At 41.8% G+C, this 16988-nt stretch overlaps 2 protein-coding genes across 2 annotated transcripts; one reads left to right on the forward strand and one right to left on the reverse strand.

Moving 5' to 3' along the window:
- The first annotated feature begins 624 nt into the window (after nucleotides 1-624).
- dtymk (deoxythymidylate kinase (thymidylate kinase)) lies at nucleotides 625-6336 on the forward strand. Its single transcript, XM_088914605.1, has 5 exons — nucleotides 625-966; nucleotides 2767-2875; nucleotides 3164-3254; nucleotides 4321-4518; nucleotides 4970-6336. The coding sequence occupies exons 1-5, from the start codon at nucleotides 837-839 to the stop codon at nucleotides 5078-5080; spliced, it is 639 nt and encodes a 212-aa protein (XP_088770731.1). The 5' UTR covers nucleotides 625-836; the 3' UTR covers nucleotides 5081-6336.
- A 614-nt stretch (nucleotides 6337-6950) lies between these two features.
- atg4b (autophagy related 4B, cysteine peptidase) lies at nucleotides 6951-16533 on the reverse strand. The gene is made up of 13 exons (XM_088914604.1): nucleotides 16267-16533; nucleotides 14549-14650; nucleotides 13941-14012; nucleotides 13463-13561; nucleotides 12458-12559; nucleotides 11958-12030; nucleotides 11654-11733; nucleotides 11043-11251; nucleotides 10409-10487; nucleotides 9803-9948; nucleotides 8723-8779; nucleotides 8185-8278; nucleotides 6951-7669 (listed from the first exon to the last, which is right to left on the reverse strand). The coding sequence occupies exons 1-13, from the start codon at nucleotides 16274-16276 to the stop codon at nucleotides 7596-7598; spliced, it is 1197 nt and encodes a 398-aa protein (XP_088770730.1). The 5' UTR covers nucleotides 16277-16533; the 3' UTR covers nucleotides 6951-7595.
- Nucleotides 16534-16988: the final 455 nt, after the last annotated feature.

Raw genomic sequence — 16988 nt, forward strand, 5'->3', positions numbered from 1 at the left:
CAGGTGTATCGGAGTATGAAGGCAACAGAAAATTTAAAAAGTACGAGAGCTTTAATGTGAAGTCCGGAGACTTAAAATATTAAAACCAGAAATATAGTCAAATACACCACCAACAGGCTTGTGAGTACTGAAAATGGCAGTAAAAACGCTCCATAAATCAAAGTATGGTGTGTTAAAGACCAAAAGGAGCTGCTATTGTTTTGTCTAAACACTTTTTTCAAATACTAAGAGGATGAACTCATGGATATACAATGAACAGCCTAAAGAGAATCTGCACAGCGCTGTAAAACCGGAAAAGGAGGGGGTTATAGTACGCCATCTAAAGCGGGCGTGTCTTGGTGACGTTTAACAACAAACCGCTACCGTAAAATCAAGAATATAAGTATCATCTCATTTTAACGTGGAAATAAAATCTTGAAGAATCACTTCAATAAACGGAATAACCTATTTTGATAAGCTTTCATACATGGTGAGAATCAAATAATTTACATTTGTATTTCATCATCATTTGTATAAACATATATTAACTGTCATCTTTATACTAAAATCTTTCTCAAGGTTTGTAGTTTGCAAATTAAAATGCGTTTTCTGTCTTAGTTCCTTGTTGTACGGTATGTTTTAATTATTCAAAGATGGCCTCCTCCCTGAAAGCGTTAACAGTAGTTGGAGATTGTGGAAGGTTTGGTCAAAAACGGCGCGTATTTTTTTTTAAGGTTAGTAAAGGTCATGCATAGGCGGACCTCAAGTATTATGCAGAGAAGTTACACTTGAGGGAACGGAGCATATTCGGATTACAGACGATTTTTTAGGATTTTAATTTTCTCTGTATTCTGGAGATGTCGTGTAGGAGGGGAGCCTTGATTGTGTTAGAAGGGGTTGATCGCGCTGGGAAGACTACACAATGCAAGAAGCTGGTTCAGGCGCTACAGGAGAGTGGCCATCGGGCTGAAATTATGAGATTCCCCGGTAAATTTTTTTTCCTGTATCTTTCCCATTCGTAAAGCCTCTAAAATTCATCGCTGTCAAAGCGACTGCACAGTTTGCACCGTTGCACGCAAAACATAAACGTTTCGGTACACGCGTTTATACATTTCTTTACATTTGTATTCCAATGTGTACAAATATACAGTTATGTGCTTCTTATTTAACTTTATAATCCGTCGGGAATGGAGATCTCTTTGAAAGGTTTTAAGTAAATAAGTTACTTAATAACTGATATTTGTAAAATAAGGAATATTGCAACCGATGGATCTGAAATAGCAATAACAAAGAATAATTTACCAGTACTATAAGGAATACAATACTTAAAAATATCGCGAAGAGCCCCGAGTATGAATGATATGCGCGCGCTGTAACGGTCTTCCAACCCGGAAGTGAATAACGGGATGCTGCACACGTCACTCACGTACCTGTGCTGGTGTGTAGAGGGGACATGAACGGAGGCGCTGTGTACTTTACTTTGGCAAAAACACGTTTCAGCTGAAGCAACGCGATGCTTTGTGATGTTGCAAATGCGTTTTGAGGTCGCTAACCCAAAAAGTGGCTTGTCATTCATTTAAATATTAAACACACGTCCTGTAGACGGTGTAATAACACTGAAATATGTTGTGCATGGTCACCGAGATGAGTGTTATTCCATCATCGGATCTATGTTTGGTCTCTGCCCCCGCCAAGCAGTTCAGTTGTATGCACTTTTAAGTTTACATGTCACTACTGTGTAGTGCTTTTTTGCTGCTACACTTCCGGCATGCAAGTTGTAGTTTTTTATTCTTGCTGTTTTCAGTTTGTGCTTTGCACTTCATCGTGAATTTCTCATATACTGTACCTTGGGAGAAAATGACATAAGATGGTAATGGATTCCAGTTTATGGTCAAGGACAATGTAATTTTAAGCTTGTAAGTGATTACCTTTAACTGGAATCATAGGCTTTGTTAGTTCAGGCTAGAATGTAATAAAAGATTGTGTGTTTTGCATAGTTTTTCAGGCTGTACTTGGTGAGATGCATTCCAACACAGAAGACAGCTTTAGACACCTAAGAGTGCTGGATCTAGACTCTAAACTGGCTGCAATGCTGTGACAGCTTCTGAAAGAGTAATAATTAATAATTCCTTACACTTATATAGCACTTTTCTGGAAACTCCACTCAAAGTGCTTTACAGGTAATGGGGACTCCCCTCCACCACCACCAATGTGCAGCATCCACCTGGATGAGGCGACGGCAGCCATAGTGCGCCAGAACGCTCACCACACATCAGCTATCAGTGGGGAGGAGAGAGAGAGTAATGAAGCCAATTAATAGATGTGCGGTATTAGGAGGCCATGATTGGTAAAGACAAATGGGAAATTTGGCCAGGACGCTGGGGTAACACCCCTACTCTTTTTGAGAAACCCCCTGGGATTTTTAATGACCACAGAGGACCTCGGTTTTATGTCTCACCCGAAGGACGGAGCCTGTTTTACAGTATATTGTCCCCGTCACTATACTGGGGCATTAGGACCCACTTAGACCCCCTGCTGGCGCAACGAACACGTCTTCCAGCAGCAACCTTAGTTTTTCTCAGGAGGTCTCCCATCCAGGTACTGACCAGGCTCACATCTGCTGAGCTTCAGTGGGTTGCCAGTTGTGAGCTGCAGAGTGATATGGCTGTGTGTCTATGGCTGTGATGTGCCATCTCAGGGTTTTTGATTTCATTTGCTTGAGTTTCCTAATCTGCATGGAAGCGTCTCCTGGGCTCCACTGAGGGTGTGTTCCTGTTGTTTCTCCAGACAGGACGACAAAGATAGGCCAGTTAATCAGCGCCTATCTGGAGAAGAAGAGTGACCTGGAGGACCACACTGTGCACCTGCTCTTCTCTGCCAATCGCTGGGAGCTTGTGTAAGATGCCTTTCTGCTGCCCTGTAGCCTGTGTCAAAACCGCTTTCGGTCTCCTTGATGCAGTTAGAAAGTGATCAGCTCTCAGTTCTCCCATGCGGTTGACAGCGATCTAAACTCATGTCTGGATGCTTTCAGGGGATGTTCCTCGCATTTTAAGAACAGGTAGACGAGATCAGAAAATAAAACTAAGGCAGCCCAGTAAGCAAGCTGCCTGCGAGGAGATGATTTCAGTACCACTGCTGTGAATGCTAAATAGTGGCTTGTATGTTGTGTGATCTGGCTCCGCAGACCTGCGATGAGGCAGAAGCTGGAGCAGGGCGTAAGTCTGGTGGTGGACAGATACGCTTTCTCCGGAGTGGCGTTCACCAGCGCCAAGCCGGTGAGTACTCGGGCTCCGCTGCTCTGTAGCGTGGGTTAGGAACTTAGAAGGCTGACGTTTCAGTAGGTTGTAAACCCCGTTCCTCTTTTACGAAAATGCGATACTACAAAGCGTGTGAATTCTTACCGACAGTTCGAATAAAGAAAGCCATCTTCGAAACAACGAAGAAGCGACACGAAGTAACATTTCGAAACCTCCGCCAAAAGCAGAGATTGAAGAGAAGGGTGTTATACGACTGGTTTCCTATTGAGTGTTCGCGTCACCTTCCGTTAATGAGTGTGGGTGAGAGAGAGCGCCCAGCCTGCGAGGGGCATGTATGATACAGTTCACCACGGCTTGCTCCGTGTGTTGTTCGCTGTTGTGTGCACTCTTACTTTTCTGAAGAATGTCTGTGGTTTAGGCTATATCATGGACCCAAACATTGTAAAGACAATGAAAATTGTGAGTGTGTGCATAATCACACCAAAAGCAAATTAAGTGGTTACTATACAGTACTGTACTTAGGTCTCATTAATGATGTCTAGCTAGGCTAGAAGTGTTTTTTATTACTAAAAACAAACAAACAGTATGAATGCTAGTTATTATTGTTTGTCATTTTTTGGTGAAAAATGTAAAAATAGGGGTGACATTTTTGGGGTCCAGAATGGTTCGTAATTTTTTCCCATAAGAAATAATGGAAATAGGTTTTTCTTTTTACTAATGTTCACAGAACAAAAGGGTTTTTGGGAACTATCTACATTGTAAAAAGAAGTACGGGTGTATGTTCCTGGTGTGTTTTCCTGACTTTGTGAATGTAGCTCTTGTTGGGGATGTGACGGGGGCCGTGAGGATCTTGAGGGGGTTATGGGTGATGTTGGTGGCTTACTGAGCCCCAGCATGTAGCACGCCTGGCCTAGTGAGATCAAGCAGAGAGCGTCCAAGGAAGAAGCAGTTCAGTGTAAATCGCCTGGCCAGCGTTAACGGAGTTCCAGTCCTCCAGGGAGAGCTGGGTCATGATTTTGCCATCGAAAGATGACGTTGGCTCCCTCTGTGGCAAGCTGGATTGAGTGTGTCTGTGGTGTTGCAGGGCTTCTGTCTGGACTGGTGTAAGAAGCCCGACGTGGGGCTGCCCAAACCAGACCTGGTGCTGTTCCTTCAGCTGAGTCCCGAAGAGGCCGCGCGCCGGGGGGAGTATGGCGCTGAGCGTTACGAGAGCAGTGACTTCCAGAGGAACGTGCAGCAGCGATTCCAGCAGCTTATGAAGGACTCCTCCCTGAACTGGAAGGTGAGCCCCCCCCCCCGCAGTATATAGAGACAATTAGCACTGTTTTTAACAGTGAGGCCATCTCAGATGAACAGGTTACCTTCACATTCACTGGGGTTTAGTTCACGTTGAACATCTTTCAAAAAACAGGGGATTGAGTACAATAGGAAAACCAACTTGTGTAGTATATTTCAGTTCCCTCTGTGTCAATATCCAGACAAGCAGGAGGTAAGAAGCAAGAGGACACTGCTGGGGAAAATCCACAACTTCTGCTTTGCCCAGTAGTAACGTTAGTGGAAGTGATGGATTGATTTAACTGTTGCACAAATTCTAGCGAAATAAAGCTTTGCCAGAGTTCTGTAGATTCAACCGTAGATGTGTGCCCAATGGCCTGCACATGAATTTCGGTGAATGTCTTTTTGACAAGCATTGATTTTTTTTTTCTCAAGGTTCTCCGTTCTTCCTCTTTCAGGTGATTGATGCAGCCCAAAGCATAGAGGACCTGCATACAGAGATCAAGACTCACAGTGAGGCTGCCATCAAAGCTGCCACCAACCAGCCAATCACAGAGCTCTGGAAGTGAGTCTCAATCCCAGAACAGTGCATCACACTAGAATTCTGGGATGTGCAGGTCCATTGCTGGGAGACCACCGTCACTATAGGTTTTTATTCCACCCGAACTCATTAATTATCCAGTTGATCTAATTATTGATTAACTGGATCTGTTTAACACCTATCCTCAGTTATTCACATACTGGAAGTAGATGTATAGGACGTACTGGGTCTCAGACACCCAGGGTGTTAGCTGTGCATGCTTGGTAGCATAAGTGTAACTGTAGGGAGTTTGCAAAAAAACAAATATTGAAGAGTTTTGAGAACAGACAGCCCCTGCTTTGTTAATCAATATCAGTGTGTTGTGTTGTTGTTTTTGTGTTATGGAAGGAATTCTGTGATGTTTTTCATCAACTTAAAGGATGCTTTACAAGCACATTTTTCTATGCTTGTATATTCCATTAGGTCAAACTCCATTGGTGTTAGTGATAATCTTGTCCAAATATTACTGCAGAATGTACTATGTAAAAGGTGCTTGGAAGTCTAAACAGATTGCAAGATGAAGCTGAGTTAACCAGTTGCTGCTAGAAAGGATTGAGTGCCGACTTGAACACCATTCCTTTTTTAATGAGCTTCATACAATTCTGGGACCTGTTTGTTGAAAATAAATGTACAAAACTTCTGCATACGATCCATATCTCTGATCTGATAAGTCACCAGAAGTTAATACGTGTATATGTGAGACGTTTTTCCATTGTGGGGGAGCAGTAACAACCAAAACTGACCAGGACTGGGGAGAAGTAAAATAACTATCTCGCACATGTCTTGTCAACAGTACTCTGTAAACAACTTTAATTAAAAACGTTTTATCTTTTCAAAGATCAGTTATTATTCCCAATATTTAGAACAAGGGATCTGACAGCACTCATAGTGTTTGATGGCTAAATATCTTCTCTTTCAAAAGAAATCTTAAAATCGTTAGAACAGTTCTGTCTTGGTCTTGCCATAACAACAGCTTTTAATACACAAGTCTGAAGAAATACTTGTAGGTCCACAAATAAAACTTGTTCATATCAGTTGATAATGTAAGTGGTGATCATAAGAGAGCCAGACAGAAACGACGGTATGCAGATAAAAACAGAGCCTAGTGTCTTGTGATCCCCAAACTCTCCTCCTCACAGTGTGTTTTTGTCACAGAAGTGGATAAAATATTGAAAGGAGCTCCAGCTACGATGGATTTTCATCCTTCTAATGTAACACTGCAATACAAACTGCAATATTGCCAAACGTTACAGGCATCTGATGTTTATGTACATAATGGAACTTGTCCTTGAATCAAGTGGGGGGAAAAAAAACATCTGGGGAAAACAGAGGCTAACTGCTGTGAAGCTGAAAGTAATGGTAATAAAATGATCCTAGCAATTAGTATGTGAAGTGGAAAACAACCTTTAGAACTTTTCATACACACTTAATTGGCCCTTATTTAATGTCATCATAAATAAGCAGTTAATTAAAAATTAAATATAAGTTCTAAGTCCTTCTCAGGTATGAACGGTATGATTTATACTTTATGAGGAAGAAGTGATGTAGTTACTTTAGACTTTTTTTTTTTACCAGCAGGCCTGAGGAGCAGTTAGTCTTTATAACGTATTCCCACTCAATAAGCCTGGTTATGCCCTTTTTCTTCTATGGCAGACTTATATTCTTTGACCAGTAAATTGTTTTCTACACGTTAATTCAGATACAGAGATCACCCTACATCTATACAGTAGGTAATCATCTTTGAATGGGGTAATGCAGAATTGCCTGTTGGGTAGATCACATACTGCCATACTCTGCCACACGCTGTCACACAAGCATTGTAGGTAACACCAGGAATAATCGAAGACACTGACATTCCCTGGTCGCTTACTACTTTATGCATTGACAGCACAGTGATAGACTGTTCGAATTTATACAACAAAAAGCCTGGAAACATACTTCTCTAAATTTAACTTTAGGCAAGTGAAAGCTGACATTGGATACTTAAGACATGGGCCATTCTTCCTCTCCATGGGGAAGTTCTGGTTGCCACCTTGCCATACACAGTGACAGTACAGAACAAGCCTACTGCTGCCTGGAGCCCTACAGCCACGTCTTCTCCGCTAGCACATCGTGTCCACAGGACCTATGCAGATACAACAGGACATTTTACTTGGATAACAATGTGCTGGATTCACACCAGAAAAGTACAGCGCAACTTTTTTTTTATACAAAACAAAATAACAAATGTGCAGTCTGTCAACTTTAAAACAATAGAGCTGAAACAAAAAAGAACAGTGAGTTCCCCCCCGCCTTCCTTCACCAACAAAAACAGTCTTGACAGTGGATGCAAGTCACAGAGCAGTGCTTGTCGCAGGCTGTGCCCAGGGCAGGCGGGATGACTCTGGCATGGATGGCAGGCTGGCCCGAAGGGCCACGGTCCTTCTCCTTCCCCCTCCCCCCCCCACCCCCTGCGCCGTGCAGGGTAGTCTTCACTGTGCGCCGGGGGTGGAGCTGCAGCCTCCTCACAGTGACAGGATCTCAAACTCCTCGTCCTCCGAGTCGAAAAAACGCTCTAGCCTGTCTGAATCTGAGAAATCTGAAACAAAAAAACAACAACAAGATCCTCCCAATTCCTCTGTTCCTCTACAGCATCGCCTCCAAGTTACTGTCTCACTGAGTCCTGTAGGGGGTCTTTTAGCTTATTTTACTTCAGATCTAAAGTTACTGAAATAAACGGATTTATTGTGACTACCTGTGCGAATTAAATTGTACTATTGTGTTTCATAGCTATAACAGAGATGTCTACTGTGATTCTAGTATATCTGTTACTTAAAATTAAAGGACTCTTCGTGTTAGGAATATGTGATAAAGGTTAACAACGTATGCTCACAGACTGCAAAGGAAAACTTGCCTGACAATGTTTCTAAGTGCAACTACAGTAATAGCCATTGTACTGACAATGGCCAATCTGTAAAAGCAGCAGTGTCTGATTTCAAAGGGAGCTCAGCAGAAGTTAAGGGAGTTCAGCTAGAATGACTTTTGCAACATTACCATGTGCTCTTACCAAGTGGGTCTATTGTGTATCTGAGTGCTGTACGTGGTGGCACTGACCTGGAGTAAGGTTAAGGACATCGGAGGAGGTGAAATGAGACGGCTGACTGTCCACCAGCTCAAACATTGGCAGCGCTTCCCTGCTACCAGACAGCTGAAGGACAAAGCAGACCAGTGTTTTGCACTGACAGTAGACTCTACAGCACAGCATGAATGACTTGAGGTAAACCTGTGAAGGTGCCCAGTAATGAACTGCGATCTGCGCAGAACGGATAATGACCAGTTAAGTCTTTTGGATGATATATCATTCAGTCACAACTGCTTTTAAATCCTAAGTGCAAAATGAATTGAATGCAGGAGACAGCTTAGAAGGTCAAACACTTGCCGGCAGGCAAGTCATCAGGATGCAACACTGACAGTACTCAGTACAGTGGAACAGTCTTCGGTGATTCCTGAATTACTATTAGCAAGGACAAAATATTGCCAAGTCACTCTAACAATCTAACACTAACAATAAGAATCGTATGGAGTTTACTGTGTCTTTGAGAGGCGTCCCAGGTTCCACAACTATTCTATGCACGGTTTCATTTTCACTCACCTTTCGAATCCGCATACACCAGTCATCAAAGTCGTCCTCTGTGTGGCAGAAGAAGCCCTAGTACAAACCAAATGAAATGCATCCTTTACTGTCCTCTGGTTTTCCCACACTACATTTTAACAGCATTTTTCAACTTTTTACCTCTAAGTTCTTAGAAATGTATCTTCTTCAATTCTATATTTTATTTAGCCAAATCTTCAATCACCTAAAAATGCTGTTAAAATGTTATTTAAATGAGCAGGCATTTTAGGCCAGGACAGGGTGTGAGTTACAAAGTGTTGAATGCAGTTATACTTCCAGTTGCACTTTAAATGACAAAATTAAGAGAGATTACCCAGTACCCACTGCAATAAATAATATATGCTGCCAAAACTATCTGAAAAAACAAACTGATAACAAATTATCACTCATCCTAAAGTTCACTTGGGTCCCAAAATACAGCACTGAGCGTAAACAATATCTAAGTAGTGTGGGAATCCTAACCCTAACCCTGGCTGGGGTTTCAAATGAGCAGCTCTGCACTCCAGACTCTAAGCCCTCCAGACTGTTTTAGGGAAATCACATTTGGGTGCTTATTTAGATAGCACAACACATTTTTATCTCCACCATTACATTATCCTGATACTTATTCATTACAGATTATACAGTACTATTTTTAACAAACATTTTGCTGTTCTCGTCTGTGCTTTGCAAAGATCAAGTTAGATTTTTAGTATTTCATTGTTTTATCCAGCTCAGTGAAATAGCTTGCATGCCGGATATTCTAAGCACAAGCAAGGGTACAATTTAGTAGTAGGAGTACTGCAAGGGATTCCAAAGCTGAATGCTTAGAAGGTATGGAAACACAATGCTTCTTCAATGGGAAAATAGCTATTTAAGTCAGTCCTTTAAGGTGCTTGAGAGGAAATTTCCAAGTTCAGCAAATTAGTCCTGAAAACCTAATGCTCTTTAGGAAAGGAAAAATAATAGTGTGAATCTTTCACGTGTCACCATTTAAGTCAGTTTTGGTGTCCTGCTCTGTCACTGTGTGCTCTGCGGAGATGCAATCCTGAAGGATTGCCCACCTCTGGGTGCACCTACCACAGCAATGGAGGGGTCCAGTTCACGGATGTGCATGCGACAGGGCGGGTGCTGGCAGTGGTAGGTGTCGTCAGGGACCTGCCCATCGTCGCTGGGCTCCACTGCAGGCTGGGTGGTGTGGGGGTCCAGGTAGATCATCTCATCTCCTGGGGGGTGGATACAGCTGGGTAGCAGTGACAATACCAGGAGAACTACAGATGCAACTCCTTTAGAAAACTACACATCGAAGAACTGCTGCTAATCAAGGGCAATCCAAAACATTGCTATGGAGTACAGTTCTTGAACATCCCCATGAAGCGTTCTATATAGGCAAAATCAATTTTTTGATCCATCTACCAATCCCAAATTACAAACCAATACTTCAGAGCGTGTGCTTGTTTTCCAAGGGCTTCTTGTATCGACCAAACTAGAATCCACCATTCATGCACCAAGATTGGTAGTTGCGAAAAATGGATGTGTTCAATTCTTTAACTGCATAAAAAAAAAAGTCATGCTATGAGTGCCTAAAAATAATGGAGAGACACTGTGTGTGTACAAGCAGGTTTTTCCACAGGAATACGAATTACATTTATCCAAGCAGACGAGACACGGGTTACTCGGACTAACCTACATAGCCAATGAAGTAGTGTGCGCTATTGGGCTTTCCGCCAATGACTCCCAGGGACTGAGGCAGCATGAAGCAATTCTGTGGAAACAGGGAAGGAGTCACCAGTCGGCACAGACAACAGAGCTCTTTACGTGTAGTCCCTAAACCTGTGAAAATAACCAACAACTGTTTCATTCTCACAGGCCAGCCCCATGTAAGGCAACACACAAACACCTTGCCTTTTGCCTGCTGAGAAACCACAAGTCCCCCACCCTCTCTCTTCATTCGTATACCAGTGACTTCAGAAATTTAAGTTCCACTGGTTTTTCTATGTGTTAGAGAAACCTGTATCACACGGAGATCTCAATGTATCCGAGAGCTCTGCTTTTGCAGCATTCTCAGGCGCCCCCATACCTCCTCCTGCTTTCTAGAGTTATCGTTCCTCCTTCTGTAACTACCCTTCACTTACTCCATCATTGTCATGTCTAGACAGTTCAGCCAAATCTGCAGTTTCTCTGTGTAACACAATGACTGAAGTCCCGTTGTTCGCAGCGTAGGTTCGCCCCCATTGACATTCCCCCATCATCCCTTTGGCCCTTCCTTAGTAAGCAGGCCCAGCAGTGGACCTTCGGCTCAGCGCTGCAGGGCCTGTACCTTTAGCGTCTCGATGTAGGCCTCGTTGATGTCGCTCAGGCCTAGCCGCAGGGGGATCAGCAGCACCAGCGGCCTCCAGAGGGCGGCCTCCCCCTCCGCCCCGGCCAGCGCGCAAGCCCCCTCCGTGCAGCCGTTCAGCTCCCGCTCCCCCTCCAGCCCAGGGGCGGCAGCGGCTCCCGCGAAGTCCAGCCAGGGCATGCAGAGCCGCTCTGAAACAGGAGACCGGCGCGGGGGCGCCATTACTGTTTGTTTATCTCTCCCGGACAACCTGCCTGGTGAAACCGAGGAGCTCCTCCCAGACTGCGGTCTGAGAGGAGCCGTTTATACCAGCTGGACTGTCTCGCACTGTCCTTGACTGCTGTCGGCAGGGTTCAAATCCGTCACTCACAGACAACGGACCACATTTCCAACTGATACTGACCCTGATTTTCCATTTTTCATATATTTTAGTATGTGCAGGTCATGTGTAACCAGCTGTGTCAGTATGTAGTAAAATAGTATTGACTACCATTTTTTTTTGTTTTTTTTGGGGGGGTGGGGGGGCTCTCAGTTTTCTTCAGAAGTTGAAAACCCAGGTCCAATACAGAATATTAACAGATTCCTTCACTCACTTATGTCCTCAATGACCACAGTGTTGTCCATGGCAACATGCATTGCAAGTTGGCTCCACGAATCAAACGCAGACAGTTTTCTGGAAGGGAAAGAGAGACAGAGAAGTTAGGACAGTACAGTGAGACACACAAAAGGCTAGAAATACCGATGTACGGGGTATGGTACTGTTACAATAAGCACTGTAATGTTAATTCTTTAGACCTTCTCAATTATTAACAGAAATTCAAAGGCATGCTTCATCATCACTGTGCCCTTTACGCCAGTACACCAAAGTAAGTAAGTTCCAATGAAAACGGCACGAACTTGAGAACTTGCGCCACTGTGTTTGGTCCATACCACTGGCCGATAGATTTTCCCTCTCCAACTCCCATCTGGGCTGCATAGTGGAGAAAGGACAGGGATGTTACAGAGAACACGGCCATCTAGCAAGTTATCTTTTACATTAGAAACCCATCTTGGCTACAGATTCCACTGCAGTCAGGGCGGATGGTACCAAGTGACCTAACGCAGTTATTTCAATGATGAGTGCAGATTTACAAGCAAAGCTAAATAAAATGCAGCATGTTGGGACAATTCCAGGGAATGCTCAAAGATACTATTTAAAAGCTATTTTTCAGCAGGAACACAGAACAATAGCTTAAAGATAAATACTTAATACATAAATTAAGTGTGGTAGACAATGAAACACAAAATTAAAAGCCGGTAACATAAAATGCACCGTTGAGAAATAAGATGAAAAGACTATATTCTAAAACACAGGACAGGTCATTTTTCAGTTTAACAAAGACCAAAAGGCATCTCACCAATCTGGTGTATAGAATAGTAACTGTCTTTTTTGTCAATGAAGGCGTTGAGAAGGCTGAAGTATTCCTCCTTCTGCTTCTGGCCCCTTATCCACCTCCAATCTGCACAAACAAGAAGGCACTGTGACTGTCTCCAACAGAGGAGACCGACTGCTCATTCCTGCCACTCTGAAGGCAGACCAAACTGCAAATCAAAGGTCTGAGGCACGACCCACAAGAAATATTTCCTGCTCAGAACGAAGGCGAGGCTATTCTGAATTCCATCTCTCTGTTTTCTGATGATGTTTTTAAGAGGACTTGAGATGTAATGACTGTTGCAGACTGTGGAGGTTTTTTTAATACAAACATTCACTGAGACGAAACCTAATAAAACTCTGACATTTAGATACACATGGCTTCAAAGTCCAAATATACTTAACTTGGATATAACAATATCTACAGTGCCAAATATTTTAAAAAATTGAAGGCAACTCTTCTCTTTCTTCTTTAAAATATAAAGAAAACTTGTAAGCATACATATTAGAATTAGATTAGATTATTCTAATGACTGTCCTCCTGTTTTAAAGAATATTATATACAAGACAGCATTCCTACAATTCATTTTTTAATCTAAAAGGGTAATCCATTGGACAGTAACAACACTGTTTAATGACATAACGTAATGTGAAAATAAGAATTCTTTGCGATAAAAAATGTTTTGGAATGACCTACCTCAGACTCTGTGAGAGACAACTTCTTTGACTCTCTTTAAATCCAAACTCAAAACTTTCCTTTTTACCAAAGTCTACATTTGATTGCCCTACATCTATAAAAACCTGTATGCTCTTGTTTTACTTGTTTCTTCTTTTACACTTTATTGTACTTTTTTTGTGTTTTTCTTTATTCACACAATGTATAGGATCCTTGGGTTTGGAAAGGTGCTTTATAAATAGAAAAGGAACTATTAGTAGTAGTAGTAGTAGTAGTAGTAGTAGTAGTAGTAGTAGTAGTAGTAGTAGTAAATACCTCGGCCTAGATGCCGGCAGACCAGAGCCTGTCCTAGAATCATCTGCCCACAGCGCAGCATGCAGCCCCAGCCTGTGTCAGAGGTGGGACCTGTTCCTCCTACAGTAAGGGGGACAAATAAATGGGCAAATTATTTCACCTTTCACTCATGCATAAGATCATAGACAGACCCCCCCCCCCAACAAAGGTTTCGGCTAAAGCATTTGAACTGCAGATAACTAAAATGTAGGATACGTAGTCCAAATATTCTTTCCATATAATTTTACAAAAGGAAAAAAACGAATGTTTCTTTCAAAAGAGATTATCATAGACAGCTACTGACTTTTAACAATGATCAGATATTACCGGCATTTACAGTACAAGATTTGTTTGCTACGTACATCACCACAAAACCTGAGTGGTGGTGGTGGTAACTTTTTAATTGACATATTTTCCGTCTGTTACTTGTGAAGTATGCTTCCTATATCAAGTCACTCACCAATAGGTTGAAAATTCTTTCTGTAGGTGAACCAAAGACGTGAAGCAATATCAGACAGGATCTCATCTTTCTCTAAAACAAGCGATGCGAACGATGAAAGACACAGCATCACAGGAGAATTGACCTTATCAACCATTTCAGTCAGTACTGAATCGACTTAATCAAATTTGTTTGGTCACTGTAACCATCTTTAATTCATTTTATTTCATATTTATTTAAAATCACAGTGGCTTATGATATCTTGAGGGATAAAAAGGTAAATGTGCGTCTTTATTTAGAAGCGATTTATCCAGTCTCTATTGTTAAAGTGTTATATTTCAAAGCTTTAAATATTATAAAAAATAAAATATTACTTATTAGACATAGAAGAACCTGAAAAGGAGCAATGAGGCTTCAAATAATATTTGAACATAAACACAACTGAATGTTAATTTTATCACTACTGTATGACCTGTTCATAGTAAACATGAAACACTTAAAAAAAACACACTACAGTAATCAATGAGGCCACAGTATTAACAGCTTTATACAGAGACTAGGAATAATTGTAGTTCTGAGCAGTACTTTTCCATTCTCACATAAAGTAAGCATCCCAACTCAGTTCGCACCTGTGAGGGCACTGAACTCCCTCCCCAGAACCCACACTGGCTCCTCGGTCTCCGGAAAATCCTCAAACTCTCCAAAGCGCAGTGTGTCGTAGGTGAGGGTAGCTGCAACACAAGGGACAGACAGACAGAAAGCAAGCAACTGAGGCAGGTGCACGACTCCACTAGAGGATCCCCCCAGAAGACACAGCACTCTACACTCCAGCTACTCAAATGTTACCATGACGATCAATTAGATCTTCCTCACTCTGGGGCATGAGGGCCAGTAGTAACGCTACTTATTGACTTTTTTACAGCGTTGTTCCAGTTTTTTTTAAAAAATCACAAATCTTACCACCAAACGTGGTTTTTAAGTTTGTTCCAGACTGGATGATGATGTTCTAAAAATTCAAAATAAACACACCTATTTTGCTAATGATTTTATTTTGTACTCTATTTACTTATTTTAATTACTCTAATGCTGTAGTTATTTTAATTGTAGCTTATTCTGATGTCTGTCTTGCTTTTCTTGGGCTGAACTGCTATAATGCCTCAATTTCCCTTCGGGATCAATAGAATCTCATCTGTCTTAACCTTATTTAAAAATGATTGCCGAAGAACTACTTTTTATTGTTGCACACAACGCAAATGCATTCACATCCACAAACCCCCCTTTCATTCACAGTTTCATTTAAAAAAACAGGTTATAGCAGGAGCTGCTGAACTGTTCAGGAATCATGTGATCCACATGCCTTGGAAGTAACTAGACAATTATGGAGCCTCCTGAGAAACGCATTCAGAACAGGTTTCGGAAACAACTCAGTGATGGGTTTGGCATCTAATGGCAGATTTCTGGAGGTAGTACAGAAAACCATCCTAACTCAGTCTTGAAATTCTGAAATGCCACTAAGATGTTTTTTTTAGTACAAAATACTACAATTCTGCTATGATACTCTTGTACATATATAGGAACTTACAGATTCACGAAGGGGTGAGCAGCTTTCAAAACAGTAACTAATTTATTTTTGAATATTACGGTACAGTTTTGTTTTCATCACGGTGGTTACATTATTGTAAAATAATATAAAAATAAAACGATTACGAACAAATGTGTATATTGCCTGATTATTCTGAGACTGCTTATATGTACTTTGTTGTAAAATAATATTTACGGATATTGTTTGGTTTTTTTTAATATTTTACATCAAACAGAAACAGGTGTGTAAGAACAGCAGCATAATAAAACCGTCTGAAACGCAAAAGTCCGTAACGGATAATTCCGAATAAAAGAAATAAAGCGATGATCATCAGTTTACACTGTTGGCTGGATCTAAATGTGGATTTAGGGCTACAGTTGTCATCTGCTGTGTTGAATAAACCCACAGTCTACAGGCTGCAAAGGTGACGATGTGGCGGACAGACACACTGAGGGACACACCTGAGTAAGCCAAGGGCAGATGGCGTCACTGCCCTTTTTAGAAACACCAAGATACGGTACATATTTCTGATTCAAACTACACGTAACACGCATCCAGAGAGTATAAAAATAACATAAATCATTTCAGATTTAAATAAATCATCATCATCATGCACAAATAACTTTACATTAGCTCTCGGTTCCCAAACAAAACCGTTAGCCGTATAGGTTCAAAACCCCCTATACTATTCTATTGGTGTTTAATTTTGATAACGGGTAAAAAAAAAAAAGCAATGTAATTCTTGTTTTCTTTACTCTGCCCTACCTGCATCCATCCCGTCAGCGACTCACCCTAACTTGGTGGGGGCGAGGACAAACATCATGTGGCCAAAAGACATCAAACTCCTTACGGCGATTCGACGATCATATGAAGAGAAGGCGGGGTTACAGAGAAGATTGTCCAATCGTAGCCTTGCTGTGGTTGGGAGTCGCACTTCTTGTCCAATCACAGAGCCAGGCCGCGGTGTGGTCGGAACTTCCAACCTTCCAATAACCAACGAAGGAAGGAAATTTGGGCGAAGGCGGGCGGTGGCTGAACAGGAGAGGGAAAGTGAACGAGGTTTCGTCTCTGCATCATTGCGGGGAACTTCTCGTCTTCTCAAGACTATTAAAGTTCGCGTACCTACTGTTTTAGTGGGAAGTGTTTTAATATTGCTTTCGACGTGTATTTAATTCCGCAAATGTCCCTGTATAAATACAGGGTGACCATGACACCTAGGTATATACCAGTGAATTGATTAAAGAATGATGCATTAATATAAACCCAGTCCTAAAATGCATGATCGTTTCAATGCAATTTCTTTTAAAAATATTTTATGTGTTGCAGGTGTATTGCAAAGTGAATAGACTGGGACATTTCGTATCTGTCATATTTGGGAGAAACAAAACAAGCGAAATCAAGATAAGTTTATAGTAACAGAAACAGTAACCAGAGAAGCAGAAATGTGCATAATCATGTACTTGGATTCTAAAACAGTCTAGTGACAT

Source organism: Atractosteus spatula, chromosome 4, assembly GCF_055471065.1.
Source record: "Atractosteus spatula isolate fAtrSpa1 chromosome 4, fAtrSpa1.hap1, whole genome shotgun sequence".
NCBI lineage: Eukaryota > Metazoa > Chordata > Actinopteri > Semionotiformes > Lepisosteidae > Atractosteus > Atractosteus spatula.

What these genes read in the sequence shown, in the direction of transcription:
- dtymk (XM_088914605.1), top strand. Translation starts at nt 837, where the DNA reads ATGTCGTGTAGGAGGGGAGCCTTGATTGTGTTAGAAGGGGTTGATCGC. An exon ending in GCCAATCGCTGGGAGCTTGT is followed by an intron (nt 2,876 to 3,163) that starts GTAAGATGCCTT and finishes CTGGCTCCGCAG; the next exon opens with ACCTGCGATGAGGCAGAAGC. An exon ending in ACTCCTCCCTGAACTGGAAG is followed by an intron (nt 4,519 to 4,969) that starts GTGAGCCCCCCC and finishes TTCCTCTTTCAG; the next exon opens with GTGATTGATGCAGCCCAAAG.
- atg4b (XM_088914604.1), bottom strand. An exon ending in AAAGAATTTTCAACCTATTG is followed by an intron (nt 13,562 to 13,940) that starts GTGAGTGACTTG and finishes CCCTTACTGTAG; the next exon opens with GAGGAACAGGTCCCACCTCT. An exon ending in ACAGTGGCGCAAGTTCTCAA is followed by an intron (nt 11,734 to 11,957) that starts GTTCGTGCCGTT and finishes TTTCCCTTCCAG; the next exon opens with AAAACTGTCTGCGTTTGATT.